At 40.8% G+C, this 21,079-nt stretch overlaps 2 protein-coding genes across 3 annotated transcripts in view; both read left to right on the forward strand.

Moving 5' to 3' along the window:
* The window catches only part of tmem222b (transmembrane protein 222b), a 538,745-nt gene that overhangs the window by 208,288 nt on the left and 309,378 nt on the right, over nucleotides 1-21,079 (forward strand). The gene's annotated exons all lie outside the window — the stretch shown is intronic.
* On the forward strand, nucleotides 24-19,796 carry zdhhc18b (zinc finger DHHC-type palmitoyltransferase 18b). Of its 2 annotated transcripts, XM_051955219.1 has the most exons (10): nucleotides 24-858; nucleotides 1,554-1,714; nucleotides 7,237-7,386; nucleotides 7,569-7,706; nucleotides 7,904-7,955; nucleotides 9,234-9,336; nucleotides 9,645-9,754; nucleotides 10,620-10,722; nucleotides 12,154-12,235; nucleotides 16,346-16,462. In XM_051955219.1, exons 1-9 carry the CDS (start codon nucleotides 608-610, stop codon nucleotides 12,193-12,195), a joined length of 1,110 nt encoding a protein of 369 aa, XP_051811179.1. In that variant the 5' UTR covers nucleotides 24-607; the 3' UTR covers nucleotides 12,196-12,235; nucleotides 16,346-16,462. The 2 variants fall into 2 exon arrangements, with proteins under 2 accessions (XP_051811179.1, XP_022068058.2); XM_022212366.2 differs by lacking the exon at nucleotides 12,154-12,235 and having other exon boundaries at nucleotides 26-858; nucleotides 16,346-19,796.

Below are 21,079 nucleotides of genomic sequence, written 5' to 3' on the forward strand. Positions count from 1 at the left end.
AACCATTTCTTTGAGTCGCAATTGACAACATTGCCATTTGAATGGACGACTCGTTATAAGGCAACGCAGCTAACTAGTAGGTGGTCACGAATGTGTCAGGAGTCTTTGTAGAGGAGCGTGTCGATATGCATTGAAAACAACAAAGTTTTTCTTCTTCGTTTAATTTACGCGCACAGAGTCGCTGGAGCTTGGCTCAAAGGCGGAATGAAATGTTCAAGTCGAGCGAGCTAACAAGCTAGCGGCGGTAACGGTACTTTACTGATGTTAAATACTCCGCAGCTGGATGAGCTGGCTAGTGTGAGTGGAACAGCTACGAAGCTAACGATGGCCAGCGGGCTGGAATTCGTGCCCATTTTTTTGTAAAGACAGACGTAAAGGAGAGTAAATGAAGAGGCATGGAAAGTAACAGGGATGTAATTGCGAGCACGGGCTCCCACGGTTATTTACAGCTGGATACCCACGGTGTAGGATTAGCTTGTTCTCTCCGTGGAATGACGACATTTGCTCCGTTCGCCCTCCTCACGGTACACGGGGGTCGGTGATGCTGTCTGGCCAAATGCCCTGGGTGTCCGAATTGGGACAGAGCAGCCAAACTCCCTCGTAAATCATGAAAAACTGCGAGTATCAGCAAATCGACCCGCAGGCACTCTCGACGCCCACCCCGACCCCTCCGCCTCACCAGGGCGACGAACCCGAGAAGAAGACGGAGCCGAAGAGACCCAAGAGAAAGTGGGAAGTTTTCCCCGGAAAGAACCGCTTCTACTGCGATGGACGGATCATAGTGGCCCGACAGAGCGGGGTCCTGCCTCTCACCGTGGGCCTCATCCTCGTCACAAGTGGTTTATTCTTTATATTTGAGTGAGTTAATTTTTCACAGCAGGTTTACGGTTTTGTCACTTGCGAGTTCAGTAACGGTCCTCATCCAAGGGTATGATGTACGAATTTAGAAATCCAACAGCAGATGAGGCACATCAGCTCTTTCTGTTGATATTTTATAGAATGATCTTTCGTCTGGTGTATTAGATCTACATCGAACTGTAGAGCAGGTCCACCTTACACATAAAAGGTCTGTATTAATGTTCTACAAGATCAAACCCTTTACTGTTATGCAAATGTGCTAAAACGTGTTAGATTTTATCATGTAGTCTGGCCATAGAGAAATACTGACCATTCTACATTTGACCCACCATTTGCTCTTGCAGTTTTCATTGTGCATCTAAATTCCTATTTATTCATGCAGCTGTTAAGGTTACATAACATTTTAAATCAAAAAGAGCAATAATAAGGACTAGTGGTTAATAATGGAAATGGCAATCTTGCCATCACTGTAGAGAGACTTGTGTTGTCTCCGGGGATTTAGATTGTGATTAAAAGCTCTGAATGTTAATGAAAACTAGATCCCATGGTAGGTTTATAAAAAAAAAAAAAGAAAAAAAACTAGGCTAGGTTATATGATAGGAGACGGGGCATTGTTTCGATCCTCTTCCAGCTTTTGATATGGTCAGACTGTTGTAATTCACCCTCTCTCTGCCTGTTGCTGCCCTGTATTACAGCTGTCCCTTCCTGGTCAAACACCTCACCAGCTGCATACCTGTTATTGGAGGAGTCCTCTTTGTTTTTGTGATCATCACCCTGCTCCAGACCAGCTTCACCGACCCTGGCATCCTGCCCAGAGCCACGCCAGATGAGGCTGCAGATATCGAGAAACAGATTGGTAAGTGATAATTCAGTCACACGTAATTGTGGTCATAACTATATAAGTGTTCTTGACTTTGATACCAGTAACATCAAATTTTATGGCTTTGAAGTGTTTCCCCCTAGAGAGGTATTTGTGGCGGTTTATGGCAGTGAATTTAGACCAGGGGTGTCAAACTCCTTTTAGATCAGGGGCCACTTTCAACCCAATTTGATCTCCAGTGGGCTGGACCAGTAAAATCATAACATAATATCCGATAAATGACGACAACTCCAAATTTTTCCTTTGTTTTTGTGCAAAAAAGTACATTCTGAAAATATTCACATTTAAGGAACTATCTTTCTTCAAAACATTATGAACAACCTGCAATTTCTTGAGAAAAGTAAGTTCAGTTTCAACAACATTATGCCTCAGTTTATCGTTTACAAATTACAACTTACAGAGTGTCTACAAAGGAACAAAACAATTAGTCACAGATAATCGAATGCATGAAAAATATAGAATTTTACTTTAAAAAAGAAAAAACAACAAAAACAAGACAAAATATTACAAAAATGAGACGACAACAGCGAAAAACAAAATGACAAAAAAATGAGAAAAATGACACAAAACAAAGCGAAAATTAGACAAAAAAAGTTACAAAGCGACAAAAAATGGACAAACGAGACAAAAAAATGACAAATACATGAAACAAAACAATAAAAACACTACACAAAACAGTGAATAAAGCAAAATACAAACTGACAAAAAACACAAGTGCGACAAAAAGATGACACCATAGTCAAGCAAAAGACAAAAAGCAACAAAAACAAGACCAAATATTACAAAAATGAGATACAAAATGACAAACGAATAATGAGCAATCTGGTGTTTTGTTTTATGATCAAAACAACTTGTGATGGTCCAGGACTTATTTTAAATTTATAGTTTTACAATTTTCCAAATTGCAGTTAATGTCTTTTCTGTAATATTTACACTTTGAGGACCTGATTGAACCCTCTGGTGGGCCGCTTTTGACTCGCGGGCCGCATGTTTGGCACCCTGACTTAGACCAACTTTGGTACCGGCACTCTCCTTGAGACCTCTATGTTTCGTAGAGGGGATTTGTCGCTTAAACAATACTGCTTAAGCTCACGTATTTTTACTGCGCAAGGAATGTGGCGGAGTTATGTACCGATTGGTGTATATTTGTCTGTTAGCAACATTACTCAAAAATGGACTAACAGATTTGGATGAAATTTTCAGGGAAGGTCAGAAATGGCACAAGGACCAAGTGACTAGATTTTGGCAGTGATGTGGCTTATAGTCTGAATCCACAGATTTAAGATTTCTGTATCATTGCGAAATAGCAGTACGTCGTCACTGTAACTATGACAACAAGTGAACATTACATCAGCTGCCTGCTGACGATCACATGATTGTGATCCTACTCCGCTGCAGACTTATCCGGACTTACCCATTGAAAGTGATTCAAGGAACAATTGATTAAATTGTTGGGGTATTTCCAAGTCCCATCAGTTCCCGCCACCCACTACATATTTAGATCATGCGATTCAGTATCTGTACATAACGTACGCATATATCCGTCAGAAATGATAGAACGACTGAGCAGCTCTCCGACTGCTTTTATTGTTTTTGTGTGTTACCCTCCATTCATTGGTCTTGAGTCTGTTTTTGGCACTGGTTCATTTTGCTTTTGGGCAAACTTCACTGTTGGGATTGAAATAACTTGTCTGGTACCTTGAGTTAAGTGAAACAGAAGGTGAATTCTAATGGAACAGTCAAAACTCATGCTGTTGCCAGTTCATTTTAATGGTAATGAAGCCATTGACACATCAAAGGTCCTGAGTAGAATTTGCCATGACTCAGTGCAGTAAATGTCACATTGACTGTTATTAGGGCTATTTTTCTGGAAGCAAGGTGTCCTGCTGCCATCTAAATTTGGACTAAAAGATCTGTTATCCCTTTGAAAAGGTTTTGTAGAAATGCCTTTACTCCAATCTGTCTTTTTGCATTCCAGACCTGTTCAAAGCGCTCCATCATTTATGTTACCTGTCAGCTTAATGTCTTGCCAACATTATCTTTCTTTTCCATACGGTTTGCTTCGATTTAATGATCCTCGGTGTATAAAATTGGCTTCATGTGCACCTTGGAAACTCCTACACATGACCAAAGTTTAGGCAGTGGTGATGTAAGATGTTCATATTATCCAACTGTACTGCTGCTGCTTCAGCTATTTTTGAAACAAATATTCTGGCGTAAGTACTGAACATTTACCCAGCATCTCATTTCTTAGTAAATATTGTCTGCATGCTGCTGGACTCTCCTAACAAGCATCTTAGGCCTAATTAAAATCCTGCTAATAAGCACAGAGTTTGTGTAAATAGTGAAATTTCAAACTCTGTTGTCACCTAGAATCGTATTCCAATTACATACTAATTCTAAGCAGGCTGGGTACATTTTTGTTGCATTGAGATGTATCAGTTGTTTGCACTGCATTGATTTCATGTGCAGAGGTGATTAGTAAATGATACATGAAGTATGCAACCTTTTTTTTACCACTTCTTTACAATGGAGGTTTTAGCATCTAGTAGCAGAGGATGTTGTTCATTGATAATAAGTATATTTTGTTCAGGAGAGCCACTTTCACACTGCTAGTTTTATGCAGACTGGTTCATTGGACCCCTTAATGGAACTCGGACATAGCTCAAGGTACACCTGTGCTTTGACTGCTTGACAGTCAAAATGTTGGTTGTAAAATTCGTAAAAATGAGTAGGATTTAGAGGGAATATGTTTTATCTGATTGTTTGTACAGCTGCATGAGGTTTGGAGCCAAGTAACGCAAATGAACCACAATTTTGGAAATCCCCAAAAAAGCAAGTCGATTTTGTCGTCAGAACGGTTTAAACCCTTTAAGCTTCAGTGTACCGCCGGCGGTACACCTACTAATTTGCATAGGAATTTCAAGAATGTCCGACGGGTGCAAACGCGATTATACAAACACTATACACCGATGGAAAGCTTAGATTCTCATGAATCCGCCGGTATAAACCACTTTCAGATGCGATTACCACAGCGGGTGAGAAAAACACATTTGTCCGACAAAAACAAATATTCATCCATCCGTTCTCTATACACGGCTTCAACGCACACAGCGCGACTCACATTTCCGGGTTTATTATTACACACACAAAAAAAGATTCCACAAAAAACGGCCATAATCCAACCTTTTACATCAGATGACACAAGCCAGTAAACTATTTTGTCCAAAACATGTCCTGAAGTCGGTATAAAATCCCCGAATCGGTCGTTTTCAAGGAAATGCACCTCCCGATGCGCGTCCAATATTCCCCGTATTTTTCGTAATTTTTTTATTTAAAAATAGAATATTAGCGATTTTTTGTACTGAAAACGGCTGGAATTGACTGAAGCTTAAAGGGTTAACTGATGTGACATTGATAACTTGTAAGAAACTGTTCTGTCTGAGACCTAGATGGACTTTCCTTCAGTCAGTCTTAAGTCTGCAGGATGCAAAGGAGGTTTGTAATCAGAAGCGAGGCATGAATGACAGGCAAATGTTGGACTAACCATGTAATTTCTGTGGCTTATCAGATGTGCGTTTAAGTTGACACTGGACGATGACACTATTAGGTCATCATAGGGTGGAGCAATGTAGCTTAAAATGTTATCGACATAATACGTTTAATTTTCATCAGTATTGATAATTACTGGTCATTTTTCATGACTTCTTTTGAATCGTGACTCAAAGAAAAAAAGATTTAGTTTGAATTTAAATGGTAAATGGTTGTATTTCTATAGCGCTTTTATCCAAAGCGCTTTACATGATGATATGTCACATTTACCCATTCACACACACATTCACACACTGATGGCGGGAGCTGCCATGCAAGGTGCTAACCACAACCCATCAGGAGCAATTAGGGGTTCGGTGTCTTGCTCAGGAACACCTCGACGTGAGCACGACGGGCCGAGGATCGAACCGGCAACCTTCCAGTTACAAGACGGCCACTCTACCCACTGAGCTATGCCGAATTTAACTACCTTTCCTTGAATTAAGCACCGTAGCCTAATAATGAAGATCATTTTAATCTACACACAACAATGAAAGCCACTCACAAATGCATACATTTCTACAATAATAAACAAGAAGAGCATGCAGAGAGCGCAGCACTCCACCAAGACTGCTCAGTCGTGGTATCATTTGTAACGGCTAAAATCTTGGAAAAAATAGTGGCAGAAATCACGCCACCATAGAATGTAGCCATTTAATATAGATGTACTCAAAGAAAATGACCTTGCACTGAGCACAGGCATTTGTTATGAATGTGTACATTAGGTACAGATACCGAATTGTGTGGCCTAAATGTATAACAGGGGGTGGGAATTGATGGGACTCGGAAACACCCCTGAGTCCCTCAGCGGCAGACCGCAGTGGTCAATTTGTAGTAGGATTGCATCTAATTTGTGTGCAGGCGTCATAGTGTATCATAGCGTTGTCAAGTCGTGCCGCTATCTCACAATGATACAGAAATCTTTAACAAATCCGTGGATCCATACTATAAGCCGCATCACTGCCAAAATCTAATCAACTGGTCCTTGTTTCATTTCTGACCTTCCCTGAAAATTTCATCCAGATCTGTTTTTGAGTAATGGTCCCAACAGACAGACGAACGTACACCGATTGTCACGTTTCTTGGCCCAGTAAAATAAATAAGGAGAAGAATTTCTTGCATCTTGACAACTGCTGGTTCCTGCTGGCTACAGCCTCCACCAGGGGAGATCTGCCGGTGTAGATGAGGCTGAAGAGAGGCTCAGGTGGCTGCGGACTAGTGATGCCTCAGGAGACCTGCACAAAATTTCACAGGTCACACGAGAGGACAGTCTTGCTAGTTAGAAGTGTTGAAGACGTAGCATCAGTTTTCATGAATTCTGACTTGGGATAAACCAACTGTTATTGTCACGAACATCTTGCTGCCTCGTCTTTCTGGTCAGGCTGATATCTTGTAGTTGGAACCTGAGATAAAGCTCGATGAACGTGCCAGTTGTCATACTTCAGTGATGCAGTCAGACTGAATTTCACTGGTGAAACAAGTAGGACAAAGACATAGCAATGGCAACAGCTGCTGCTAGCTTAGCAGCTTTTATGGCATTTAAGCTTTTCTTTGTGCTTCAGGACGATGAACTAAGTACGTCCATAATTTGGACTATTGTTGCATTTGCTCTGGAGACTGTAATGCACATTTGCCACTATATTGTGCTATTTTATAAACAAAATGATTCATTGATAAGTCAAGAAAAAATCTTGAGATTGATACAAAATGAAAATAATTGCAACCCTGCATGAAAGTGCAAGAAATGTTAGTCAGATACACTCAGCCACACATTCCTGAGAAGATGTCTGTCTGGGTTAAATAAGAAGGAGCAGCTGTGTGAGTGGGGCATGAGCGTGTAGGGGCTTTAAAGTCGACAGCATCTAACAAATAAATGGTGTTTCTATTTTCCCTTCTCTCCTCTGTAGACAACACTGGAAACACCAGCTATCGGCCTCCACCACGCACCAAGGAAGTCCTCATCAACCAGCAGGTGGTCAAGCTCAAGTATTGCTTCACTTGCAAGATGTTCCGGCCTCCACGCACCTCCCACTGCAGCCTGTGTGACAACTGTGTGGGTGAGCTATGAACACACATCGACACTGTGACATTTACCAGCCATAAATAATGAAAAGAGGCTTCATAGGGGCACGGTAAGCAAGCTGCCATCCATTCCGTTACTCTGGATTATTTCCCATAGTGTTTGAGTTTTCCGTTAAATTCTCTTTATTTCACTGTGACCTCTCCGTTTATCTTTTAGAGAGATTCGACCATCACTGCCCCTGGGTGGGGAACTGCGTAGGGAAACGCAACTACCGTTTCTTCTACACCTTCATCGTGTCACTCTCCTTCCTGACAGCTTTCATCTTCGGCTGTGTGACCACACATCTAGCACTGAGTACGGGCTTTTGCTTTGTTTTATATTTGGAAACCAGTCAGGAATCTTTGAGCTGACTAAAAAAGCACCTACTAGTAGGTGTAAAAACTTCACTGGAGCTGTTATTTGTGAAATCCTAACCACTTTTTTTCATTTTAATAGCATATAAGCATAGTTGTGGTCTTGTGGGACATGATGGTTCTTTCCTCTCTTTTCAGGGGCTCAAGGTGGAAAAGGTCTGGTGTTTGCTCTTCAAGAGAGTCCTGGCAGATATCCTTTTCTAACATGAACATGACTGTTCGAAAGTTTGGGGTCACCCAGACAATTTTCTGTTTTCATGAAAGCTCACACTTTTATTCCTGTACTAACATAACTGCACAAGGGTTTTCTAATCATCAATTAGCCTTTCAACACCATTAGCTAACACAATGTAGCATTAGAACACAGGAGTGATGGTTGCTGGAAATGTTCCTCTGTACCCCTATGGAGATATTCCAGTAAAAATTAGCCTTTTCCAGCTAGAATAGTTATTTACCACATTAACAATGTCTAGACTCTATTTCTGGTTAATTTAATGTTATCTTCATTGAAAAAAGCTTTTCATTCAAAAATAAGTCCATTTCTAAGTGACCCCAAACTTTTAAATGGTAGTGTATATTTAAAATTTCTTGATCAAAATAACAGTTAATATTTATTGTCTTTACTCTTCCAGTTTTGGCTGGATGACATCTTAAATGAAATTGATAAATTGGAGTATTTGTTTTTGTGAAAACCTAAATTACCTTCTTCGCTGTCTAAACTTAAGCAGGGCCAACGTTTAGGAAGCATCCAGTGGAGTCAGAACAATAACGTAATTTGTCGTTTCCTTGGAGACACTCAACTAGTGGCAGCATTGATAAAATAAAGCTGAAGATGGTGAGAACGCTTCGCTGATTTCAACGTGTTTCATTGCAGTCTTTTTGATACGTCCATCTTTCTCTTTTTTGGACTGCATTTATTGCCAATTCTAAAATAGCAACTTTTCCTGTGGGAGTTTCTGGCATTGAATCGGGCCTTTTATCAATCCAAGAGACATGCATGCCCAGTCGTGACTGGCCAAAATCTCCTGTCATGGACTGGATTTTATATCTACTGAAAACAGGCAAGTGGAGGTTCAGAAGTCAAGTTTTTTCCCAAACCACTCGAATTAAAATATGATGACTTTTTTTTTTCCGAAGTCATTTTCTTTTGGCCTTTTTTATTTGATAGGTACAGTTGAGAGGCAGACAGCAAAGTAGGGAGAAGAATGGGTGGAAGACGTACAGTAAAGGACTGTGCACTGAAATCGAACCTCGGAAGATGCATCGGGGACTATAGCTCCTGTTTATGGGTCGCTCGCTCAACCTGTTGAGCTATCTGGGCACCCAGAATATGCTGGAATTTTTTCACATCAAGGCCAAAACATACTCCATAAGTGTGAATGCTATAAATTTAATTTCCTCCCCTCAAGAAAAAAATATTGGCCGTGTCTCTCCATCACAGTGATGCTCTCCTTGACTCAACTTTCACTGCAGTGGAGCTGGTGATATGTTTCTTCTCAGTCTGGTCCATCTTGGGCCTCTCAGGCTTCCATACATACCTGGTGGCTTCCAATCTAACCACTAACGAAGACGTGAGTACCGCCTTGTGTTGGATATTGTGGAGATGAAAGTGTTGTGACATTTTTACGCACTGTGGTTGCATGTTTGTTTTGGAATGTCTGTAAAATCCAAGGGAAATATTGTTCATTAAATAAAAGTTTTAATTAAATAATCCTTAGTTGTACAGAAAAAACACAAATGCTTGCAAATATTTCTATTCTTGTGTTTACATTGTGAACAAATGCGAAATTAAAGATGTTCTTCGACACAGAATAATACTGTATTTGGTGAAAAAAGGCTGCAAAATTAAATAACCACTGTATTTTTATTTTTTTTTCAGATCAAAGGTTCCTGGTCAGGAAAGAGTGGTGAAGATGTCACCAACCCATACAGTCATAAAAACATCTTTATCAACTGCTGTTCTGTGCTGTGTGCACCAATGCCACCCAGGTTTGTCCTAAACCTGACACATGAATTACTGCAAGAATCTGCCCACGATTAGAAATGCAGCAGGGAGTCTCTTTAGTAGGGGTCATTTCAAATCCGGAGAGATGTCCATGTGAAAAAATAACGGAGTTCCTTTTCTATGGATTGACATAAGTTGTTTTTTGTCGCAAGTGGTAACTCCTGCAAAAATATCCACAAAGACCATACGTGCATCACGATATCTGTCAGTTCTTTGGAAAAGTCATGAATACTAATGACCTTCATGCATGTATGAGTTATTTTAGAAGAAGGTAATAGAATATGTTGTGCTGTTTTTACAACTTGAGTGTTTTATTATATGTAATTTCACTTCCATGGAGTTTCCCTTCCTTCTCTTCAAAGTACTGCCATCAGAAGAGGTTGACTTGGGAGCCATAATGAAGGGCAAAAAGTTAGCGAATGTAGCACAATCCAAGGTGGCGTACAACTGGGGAATGTAAACAAAGCATCGTATAGCAACATGTGACGACGTATTCATCCGCTCCACTCGCCATCTAGTTCCATGTAAACAGTTGCGACATAGACAAAATGCTGAACGTCGTAAACTGAGGATCCACCTGTAACCAGTACCGATGCAACGACCAAACGGCATAAATCGAGGGTGTCATAAACCAAGGACCCCTTGTAATTAACTTATTCAGGACTATTACTTTTCAATGCATATTTATTATTCAAATGTATGTATTTAATTAAATAGGCCATATTTGATACTTTTGTAGTATCCATGAATCAAATCAAAGTGTGTAACTGCAAAATATTGTTAGCGCTACAGCAAGTTGTTGCACCACAGTCTCCATTTTGTTTCCATCTGTTTCTCCGTCTGTTTCAGCTTGATCGACAGACGAGGTTTCCTACCTGCAGATGAGTCTGCCCAGACTGGCGGCACGGACATCGAGCTGCCCACTCTGGCCACTAAAAGCGAGATAAACGTGGTAGGAGGATCTTCTCAACTGGCTTTTAACTTGCAGGAAATCCCATATTCTGTGCCTGCACCCCCCAGCTCCCATCACAACTCTTCCTGTGCCTGAGAGAAGCCTTGTTGCGTGCCGTAACCCCAACCCAGCATCTGTCTGCTGCCTGTTGTTAACTGTTGTTTAAGGGTTCATCCCTCCTTGTGTTTTGTTTATACTACAATCGGAGAAAGAAATGTTGTTGACTAAAAGGTAAAGAAATAGTTCAACACTTTGTTTCCATGGAGTGAGATGGGGGATATTTAAGTCTGCTGATGTTAGCCATACAAGCTACTGGTCCCACCCGACCACGTAACACTGTAGTAACAAGCAGAAGAGCGTTTTACTGTTTATGACTTCAGCGTCTTATTTGTGAGAGGAAGATTGTGTTTCTGTTGTATTAAAATCAGTCGGGTCAGAGCTGATGAGTTGAACAGTCTGCAACTCTGAACTGTTCACTCTTGTTTACCTCAAGGAAATTGTGTTTTTCTTATGTGTGCTAGGAAATACTATATTTTTTTTATGCTTGCTATTTTTTTTGTCACCATCAATACCTCAATATGTTGTGCCTGTGCAGTACTGAATTCCAGCTCAGAGAGTTTTCATAGCTGCAGTTTAAAGAAATAAAGACTGAGTATGTTTCGTAGCTCCTCCTGGTCGTCCTCCGCCTCACAGAGCATCTGTCTTTTTGTTCTCCCATCAGCAAGGGATATAAGAGGATACCAGGAGAGTTGTACAGACACGTTTGTTTACAAGACATAGCTGCAAATGAGATGCAGTTGCAGTCCGAGCCACAATGTGCTCATTTTAAGTAGAGGAGTAGCTGCTGTTTGGCATTTAGGAACACGGACAGTTTCTTTTGTTTACACTAAAAAACATGTATTTTTTTAAGTCTGTGTGCAGAATGAAATGAAAGCCAGGTGAAGCTGAAGTCAGTGTTTTAGATTTATTTAGGTTGATTTGTTGAGCATGAAAACATGTATTTTTTTTTTTTAGCTTCAGCTGATGGAAGCAGTCCTTTGTTTCAGTCGTGTTAATAGCATCTTCCTCTTTTTATGTTTATCTAGATATAAAATTTTAAAGTGCCAAATTATTTGTGACAAATGAATCTCCTCACTTCCCACTTGTTTACCTTCATGTCTTAATCCATTTTTGATTCGGCCATCATCTTTCAATGCTTTTTCTACTTTGTCAGTCTCTGCAATGTATCATAAATTAAATTTTTCTCCGTGCAGTTCTTCATCTCCGTGTTCTCATTTTTCATTGTTTTGTTTGTCCATCGCGTTGATTTTCATCTGGAGTATTATTATAGGTGAAACATCCCAGCATCGGTACGATCCCCGTGTGTCTGTTCACCAGTCCTGACTCACTGTTCTGTATGTGGTGTGTCTCTGTGCCTGCCACCAACGCTAGGAGGAGAAATGTCTGGACTTTGCTGTGACCTGCAGTGGCTGATTAGCTGCTGTTAGAGCAGGAAAAGCGAGGCTTGAGCTTGGTAAGCCTGTTTAGAGAAAGGGAGAGTAAGTGCAGACTGTCTGTACCCCGCTGCTGTCTTTGCATGTCCCCTGGCTGGCTGCTCAACTCCTGCATGGCTTTATTCATGCGCTGCCATGTCCAATGAATAATGGAGCACAGTATAGGGCGTGCTGTATGTCAAATGAATTCACAATGTGGAAGTGTGTAGATATGGCTCAAAGAAATCCACATTACCATTGTTATGTAAATCTGACCTTTTCATGCCTCAGATTTGTAAGGACTTGTTTTATAGGTCTGTTTTTTTTTTTTTAAATATCTGAAACCACCATGGGACAGGAACACTAAATTCAGCCAATAGATAAATACTTCTATGTGGGTTAAATGTATTATAAGATTATATCATTAAAATAATAACATTAACTAGTTAGGACACTCATTCAGAGGTACATGAAGCTGTAACCAAAGCGATTTAATCACCGATACTCCATTGCATTAAGTTATTAGTACGGCATCTTTTCCTTTTAAACAACAGTATAAAAGTATCTAACCAGTGGACACAAACAAGCATTTGTTGAAGGATCAACAACTTCGTAAAATGGCGTTTTATAGCATCTGAGGATTGATTCGATAGCTCTCCACTGCAGGATGTCGGGGCAGGGTGGTGTAAATGCCTATAAGAATGGCCACAATGACTTTTTAGGCCTTTGTCTCCATTACCCTGCCGGATTAGACTGCACTAGGAGTGCATCAGACAAAGACAAATGGTAGATACTGGATTCCAGCTTTATTAGCATGTGGGAAACAGAACAAGTGTTATGGTAAATTAGAATAAGACTGCTCCTTGATTGGCAAGGAGAGGGCAGAAGGAATTGTGCTTGTGGTCCTCTCTGAATTTAACCAAACAGTGTTGAGTTCTATGGGCAGTACCTATGGGAAAGCTCACCACTGAGCAGCCATCTTGGTAATACCACTGAGAAGTCATTGTCTGTTTACCAGGTCCATATCTGAGTGAATGGAGAGAGAGAGACATAACTGAGGTGTCAGTGGCCAGGGGAGACAAAAAAACTGCATGTATATACCGATCAGGCATAACGTTATGACCACTTGCCTAATAATGTATTGGGCTGGCCTGTCAAAGCATGGACTCCACTAGACCCCTGAAGGTGTGCTGTGGTATCTGGCACCAAGATGTTAGCAGCAGATCCTTCAAGTCCTGGAAGTTGTGAGGTGGGGCCCCCATGGATTGAGATCTGGCAAATTTGTAGGTCAAGTCAACACCTCAAACTGGTTGCTGTGCTCCTCAAACCATTCCCGAACCATTTTTGCTTTGTGGCATGGCGCATTATCTGGCTGAAAGAGGCCACAGCCATCAGGGAATACCGTCTCCATGAAAGGGTGGACATGGTCTGAAGCAATGCTTAGGTAGGTGGTACGTGTCAAAGTAACACCCACATGAATGGCAGGACCCAAGGTTTGCCAGCAAAACATTGCCCAAAGAATCACACTGTGTCTACCAGCTTTCTTTCTTCCCATAGTGCATCCTGTTGTCATGTGTTCCCCAGGTAAGTGGTGCACACTCACCTGGCCATCCATGTGATGTAGAAGAAAATGTGATTCATCAGACCAGGCCATAGTCTTCCATTGCTCCGTGGTCCAGCTCTGATGCTCATGTGCCCATTGTTGGAGCTTTCGGCGATGCATAGGGGTCAGCATGGGCGCTCTGACTGGTCTTTGGCTATGCAGCCCCATACACAAAAAACTGATGCACTGCGTATTCTGACACCTTTCTATCAGAACCAGCATTAACTTCTTCAGCAATTTGAGCAACAGTAGCTCATCTGTTGGATCAGACCACAAGTGCCAGCATTTGCTCCCCATGTGCATCACTGAGCCTTGACCGCCCATGACCCTGTTGCTGGTTCACCACTGTTCCTTCCTTGGACCACTTTTGATAGATACTGGCCAGGAACACCCCACAAGAGCTGCAGTTTTGGAGATGCTCTGACCCAGTTATCCAGCCATCACGATTTGACTTTTGTCAAACTCGCTTAAATCCTTACGCTTGCCCATTTTTTCCTGCTTCTAACACATCAACTTTGAGGACAAAATGTTCACTTGCTGCCTGATTGATCCAACCTACTAACAGGTGCCATGATGAAGAGATAATCAGTGTTATTGACTTCACCTGACCATAATGTTATGCCTGATCAGTGTAGATTCACCAGTCAAATCTGATTTAAAAAAAAAAAAAACTGCTTAGAAAGTTTGGTCGTATTGCATCAAAATAATGTTTAGAAAGCATTTTTCTCAGCAAGTTATACATACAATACATATATAGAGGACTCTCCCAAAAGCCACTTGCAGCAGTGCAACAGCACCATTGGCTGGATGCTTCTCAGAGCAGTCAAGATTCCCCATAGATTTCTATCCAGGATTCTTTAGGTGGTGAGGCTCTTCCTTCCAACACCCAGCAGCCCACGCAGCAGTTTTCTTCAGGGCTGCAGATAAATAGCTTCCCAGGAGTGGATGCTTTTCCCCCTCTGAAAATGACACTAAAAGAGGTTTTACAGGAGTGAGTCTTGTGGTTGGAAAATGTGCAAAGGTTCGGGCTGTCTTAGAACAGCCCACAAGCTCCTTCAGTGGAAAACAGCTCATTGTGTCAGTTTTATGGCCCACAACATTTACTGTTTTGGTCTCATTCAGTGTGACTGTCTGTGTGACCCTTTCAGTTTTTCAGATCAGATGGCTACCGCAATTGATAAATGCTGTTTTAACAGTGACTGCTAAAATGAGAACTAATAGTAAAATTTAGAGACAAAAGGTGTTTTTCTGTATCTCGGTCTGCTTGACTTTATTTAGTATCTTCCAGCTGCAGAGCTCCGTTTTAACTGTGATGTGAGATGTAAAAACAAACATAGTGAAAGATTAGACTAAGATCTTAAGAATTTCCCTATTTAAAGTGACTTTAACATCAATAGTTAATCAGAAATTATTCAACAAGAGTGTTAGCTTGTTTACTTTTGCTGTTATTAGCAGCACAGTTATTGCATTTGTCAATTAAAATGAACACAACCATTTAAATAAGACCTACAAAAACTGGACAGGGCGCTTCTTCAATAGTCAGGAGGTAGTGTCAGAAAAAAAATATGGGAATGGGAACCATCTCTTGTTTAATATTGCTGATAAATACAACAGTGAACAGTGAACAACTTCAATGTTCATAAGATAAGCAGAACCCTGAGACTTCTCTTTTATATCCTCATCAGTAGTAGATTGTTTTACAATGCAGAATGAATAAATGGACTGTAATCCATGTTACAAGTAAATTTGTAGGATGAATTTAAGCTCTTCATGGAAGCCATGCCGCCACAGGATTGTGATTACAAAAAACTGAATGTATGAGACACCGTTTACATCAGCTGCTTGCTATGTCAGCTTGGAAATGGCCACCATGAAAAAGTCTCCTGTGAAGCTTATTAATTACCACCCAGAGCTCTCTTTTCACAGGTGAACTGACGTGCAAAAACACTGTCAAAGTGGTCCACTGGCTAATTGTCTAAACCATCAGGCCATGTCACATGACTGCATATAAAGTAGCTATATCAGACCATGGAATGATGTCTACCAAATTTATTTCAAGGGAAAGTGTGCGAATTTTACCTTTCTGATGGAAAGTGTAGGATACTGTGTTTTTAGGGCTTTACCATGGATGCACCATAGACTGTATTAAAAAGATGGACGAAGTGACTGACTCTGAAAAGTGAAGCCAAGACCAACACTAAGACCAGTAAGCACTGCCAGGGTCCAAAAGGCTCTGGCTCCCATAGACCGCTGTTCAAAAATCACCATGAGAAGCTAAGCCAAATCATTTGTTCTTGAGCTAATCAAATATAAAAATCGGATTCCACAAATGTAAAATGCATGTATCTGCAAGTCTATGGCATGAAACAGGGTCTACTGCATAAGATCACATGTGCAGCTTTCTTTCCCTCTCAGCTGACCTTTGATTTATCCTGCACAGCTGTTGCTTTATTCATTGCAGAGATTTAACACCCCGCTGTGCGTCCTGCTAACTTCACTGGCTTTTCTCTTCACCTCTCGTCTTCCTTTGTACTCTCCCCTCCCTCAGTGCACACAGGGAACTAAAGGTCTACTAGAGTCGGCTGCTCTCCCTCCACTCCTGTCCACGTCGTGTCCTCAGGGGAAACCTCAGACAGCTCATCCCTGCCCAGACATTAGCCCCGCGGTGAACTCTGACCCCTCGCCGGAGCTCTCCACAGGCTGCGGGGCCCACCATAGAGCCAGCTCGCATAGGGATGCCTCTCCTCCACGTCACACCAAGACTCGCTCAAAGAAATGCAAAAGAGCGGCTTTGCATATTCCCAACCCCGCCTTCGACGCCCCCGTTTCCCCTACCTCTCCGGACACTGGCCCCGGCTCCAAAGGCAGGGGTCACAAAGGGGCCAGCTTCGCTCCGTTGCACTGACTGACTTGAATAGCGGCTTTCTCAAGTGAAAACACACATTGTTTGAAGCTTGCATGCTGTAACAGTCGGATCCAAGTGAATCTTCCTTATTGCTGTTGGTTCTGTGAGAGCCCTGGGTCTGGTCATTGAATATGACAATCACAGATATGTTATATGAAATAGGAATACTGAGGCAGACTGGGTGAAGATTATTCTGGATGCAAATTAGCCTTTGGCATAGAGCAGAAAGCAGATGGAAAGGTCCAATCTTAAAGTGCTGTGATAGAGCCATATATGTTTTTCTGATGAGTCTCGTGTAAAACCTGAAATTTACCAGCATGTCAGATTCACCAAATATTGTGAAACAGTGGCTTTGATGTATCAGCTTGAAAAGCTTTCTATGGAGGGCTAAAACTCTGAATTATATGCATCTGTAAAGAGAAGAGTTGCTCTTAAAGGGAAAATCCATCCAAAATATAGAAATTACATATGTCCATTCTCAGTTTATGGTGACAGTTGGAGCCAGGTTTTCCTTAAGCTGAACACCAGATGGCACTGATAGCGTCATCTTGAGATGTATAGGCGGTTAGTAACGGAACAAGTCATGGGACTCAGAGAGAATTTTCAGGGACATATGCTGCAGACACTTATTTCTAGACTCTGCACTCAAAGCAAACTCCTGTGGATGTACAGAGGGGTGATAAATGGAAGGACAGACATTTTTTGACAGGATGATAGTCCATCACACGCCTCTAGAGCACCTTCTAGGCACTTACAGAATCTGCAAACAGTGGTAATATTGGCGCCTGATGGTATTCTGTGTAATATGCTTCCAGCAGATACCCAAAATAGATTAATTAAAGATTATGTAGAAAAAACTTGGTGAAATATTAATACAATATTTGTAATTTTGTTGCCCCCACAATGGCTTGCCAGTTGTTGTTTCTTTTTTGTAATTTTATTAACTTTTACATTTCCATTAAGGAGGAAGCTCTAGGAGTCTTTATAGTGTTCTTGGTCCAGTATCATCCTCCGTTACAGACTAACATTATCTACTGTCAGCTGTAATATTCTGTCTTCTAAGATCTAAGTTATGGTCTGCTTTACAAATTGCATATTGTACATAGACCCATTTGCTTGATAAGATAGTTTTTTTAGCATCTGTCTTCTAGCAGTCCAAACCATTCCTTCTGTATTTGTGCCACAGCACAGTGCTGCTCTGACGAAACATCATTAACAGATGTTCTATTAACATTTTCAAACCATTTGGAGTGTTGTAATGCGAGTACTGACTTGAAACTGAAACAGAACCTTAATGGCCTTAATTGTGCTAATGAACAAATCTCTGGTGACACACCTCTTTGTGTTCATCAGTGCGAAACAAGCAATCTGAGACAAGTTTGTACAGTCATACATGAGGAGTTTTGCAAATGTAATTTAAAACAAACTTCCAAGGACATAGTTAGATGACTTTAGGATAAGAATAAGATAATATTCTTGAATGAAACCATTTATCAAAATGTGGTATTCCTACACATAGTGTATATGAGTCAACCAGAGCTCTGTTCATTCCTGTGGAAACCCAAATTTTCTCCAATATTTTCACAAAACATGTCCTTCTGTTTATTTCTGGCTTGAAATTCACCTTGACTGGTAAGTTAGCTACCTTGTGGTGACACTGTGTGAAAAATGAATTAGCTGACAGGCTAACAAGCTCTTCAGTTGCTTGACTATGTTGATTAAAAAAGTAGCTTAGCTAGCTTAACATGTCAGCTCATACATCCTGTAACAAAATGGTTCATAAACTGGCTACACAGCTAGCAAAACAACCTCTTTACTTATTTTGTCATCCTCCCATGTCTGCAAGAGTCCGAATGCTAACTGAGATTTGTGTTCTTTTACGACGTCCTGTAACTATAGTGAAATAATTTGCATGTTCGGCAGCAGTGTGTATCCAGGGAGTAGGTAGATATGATTTACTGTACATGTATGTCCTCCAAATGGACAGTAAAGTGGTATAACAGCAACAACTTTGCATCTATTGCGTCCACAGTTGAGTATAATCAAGATTTAACATATTACTCTAAAATCTTCCTTTGGGTTTTGATCTGATAGACGCTCAAGATCCAAGCACATTGAAACCACCACTCAGTGTATTTTTATTTTGCTTTCACCTTTCAATATGTCACCCATCTGTAACTTTCAAAAGAAACGGACACTTTGAGTTCATTACGTTTTGACATTCAACTGCCAAAAGAGTCATCAATGCCATTATCAAATCTTGATGCAATACAGCTGTCTTTGGTTGGAGGTGTTGACTTTATGAAATGTGATTTTTGTGTGGATTTTCCCTTTAACCTTTGCACAAACAGTACAGTGGGTTAAATGTGTATCAGTTGTATTGGTGTGTACTGTTGTTCAGATTTCCGTGCTAGAATAATGGTAGCGAATGCAACTGCATGGTAATGACTAAAGATGTATTTTATGATATATTTTGTTTATTTACATCGCTGTAGAACACCTCCAGTATCTCCTTTATGTAGGAAAGCAGTGTTTTGTTTTCCAGAGCTGAAGTAGAATCACTGACTCCTGTTTGTATCATCATCACTCTCACTCTTTGATTTCAAGCTTCCTTTCGGACTCCTACAACCTGCTCACACTTTGTCTCAGCAGCAGCAATACCTCTTCTGTCCTCCTTTTCCCTAAAAATGTTTTTCTTTGTACGCTTTGACAAATCTAAGTCGTGTCCGAACGGTGGATGTGTTGGTTCGTTCTCAGGTGGAAAGCTGTAGGTTCGGTATTCAATATGCAAGTTCTCTGTGTATATCGTGTTCATCCACATCGTGACCTGATGGCAATAGCTGCACAAAAATGCAACGATCCTAACAATCATCTCTGTGCACTAATAAGTAGACACACACTGTCTGTCTGTAGCTCACCTGAATAGTATTTCACGTTGTGTGCAGCGTTTGCTGTGTCAGACATCATCCCAACACATTCTGTGACACCAGTGAGAGTGAATGCGAGCAATGCATTTATGAGGAGTTTGTATTTGTACGAACTGTAAGGCAGTGTAAGCCAATGCTCCTGTCAAAATAAAGGAAAGGAAATTCAACTCAGAGAAGGGAAGTTTGTTTTTCTGACATTGAAGTTTTGCAGTTCACCACGAGATGGCAGTGACGCCCCACAAACATGAGCTGCTGTCAGATAATCCATGCACAGTGAACTCGACACACTATCTGTTTTAAACACTATTCTCTGCTTGAACATCCGCCTAATGCTCTGCTCTTTTTTTTTAATCTCCCTCTTGTCCTTTGCAATTACTTCATGTCAAATAAAAGGACAATACAGGACCAGTCTTATTCTTCAACAGTGTATATGAAAGTAAAATAAAAATACAGTGTCTGGTTGTTTGTTCAGTCACTCATAGTGAAACAGGTTTAGTGAAATGATGCCTGAGAGCCAAACTGTACCCAGATAGGTGTTGAAAAAGTGGAGTGAAGTGGTGTTGAGTCTATATAGAGATGGATGTATGGTCTTTTGGTCGCTAGACTGAACTTCACAGCTGACTGTGACATGTAAGAAACTGGTGAACGAATTGTTTTCTCCCCTTTATCAGAAACTTCTGCTGACCAACATTGTAGAAACCAGAATTTATGTGCTGAAGGAGCTTTCAGTAGATAGGGGGCAAAAATATAAACAAATACATGAGTAAATCAAAAATAATGGTGAAATTGAATTAATGAACTTCCATTCCGATGATGCTATATCCTGATTCATCTTCAAATATTTGTGACAATGCAGGCGTGGAGTTGCTTTTACATCCAGTTAGTCAGGCCAGACCAAGAGTGATGTGTGTTACATCCTTCAGTGTACATTCTGTCCACCAGATTCAACATTTTAAACACAAATTTCTTTAACTTAGAGTAAGTTTTGAGTCAAACGTCTATAGTCTTGCTCTAAAATCTGTTTTCTGATTTCAAATTGTAGACAACTCCATAGCAATGTAGGCAGAAGAACTTGAGATCCTCAACAACTTCTTAGTCCCTGGAGAAAGCTCCTGTGCTGGAAAAATCAGCTGAACTGATATCTGATTCCACTTTTTGAGTCATGGTCTGCATTTAAATATATGAAAGTCCTACTTTCTTTTTTATTTATAGGTTCCTATCCTCTTCAGGAGGATTACAGGAGAATCTCAGTGCAGTCAGTTCACAGTGAATGAGAAGCAAGGACAGGCTGCCACTTTCTATTAACACATGCTATGATTGTCCTCATCTGAATAAAGGAAAAGTCCTCTGACCCACTGGATGTCCTGTTGCCATCATGGTTGTATTATAGGAACTCAATACCTAATTCAGAAATGGCATCAGACACCTGAACAAACTTTATGTTGTGATC

The sequence above is a fragment of the Acanthochromis polyacanthus genome, chromosome 11 (assembly GCF_021347895.1).
Source record: "Acanthochromis polyacanthus isolate Apoly-LR-REF ecotype Palm Island chromosome 11, KAUST_Apoly_ChrSc, whole genome shotgun sequence".
In the NCBI taxonomy this organism is placed as follows: Eukaryota; Metazoa; Chordata; class Actinopteri; family Pomacentridae; genus Acanthochromis; species Acanthochromis polyacanthus.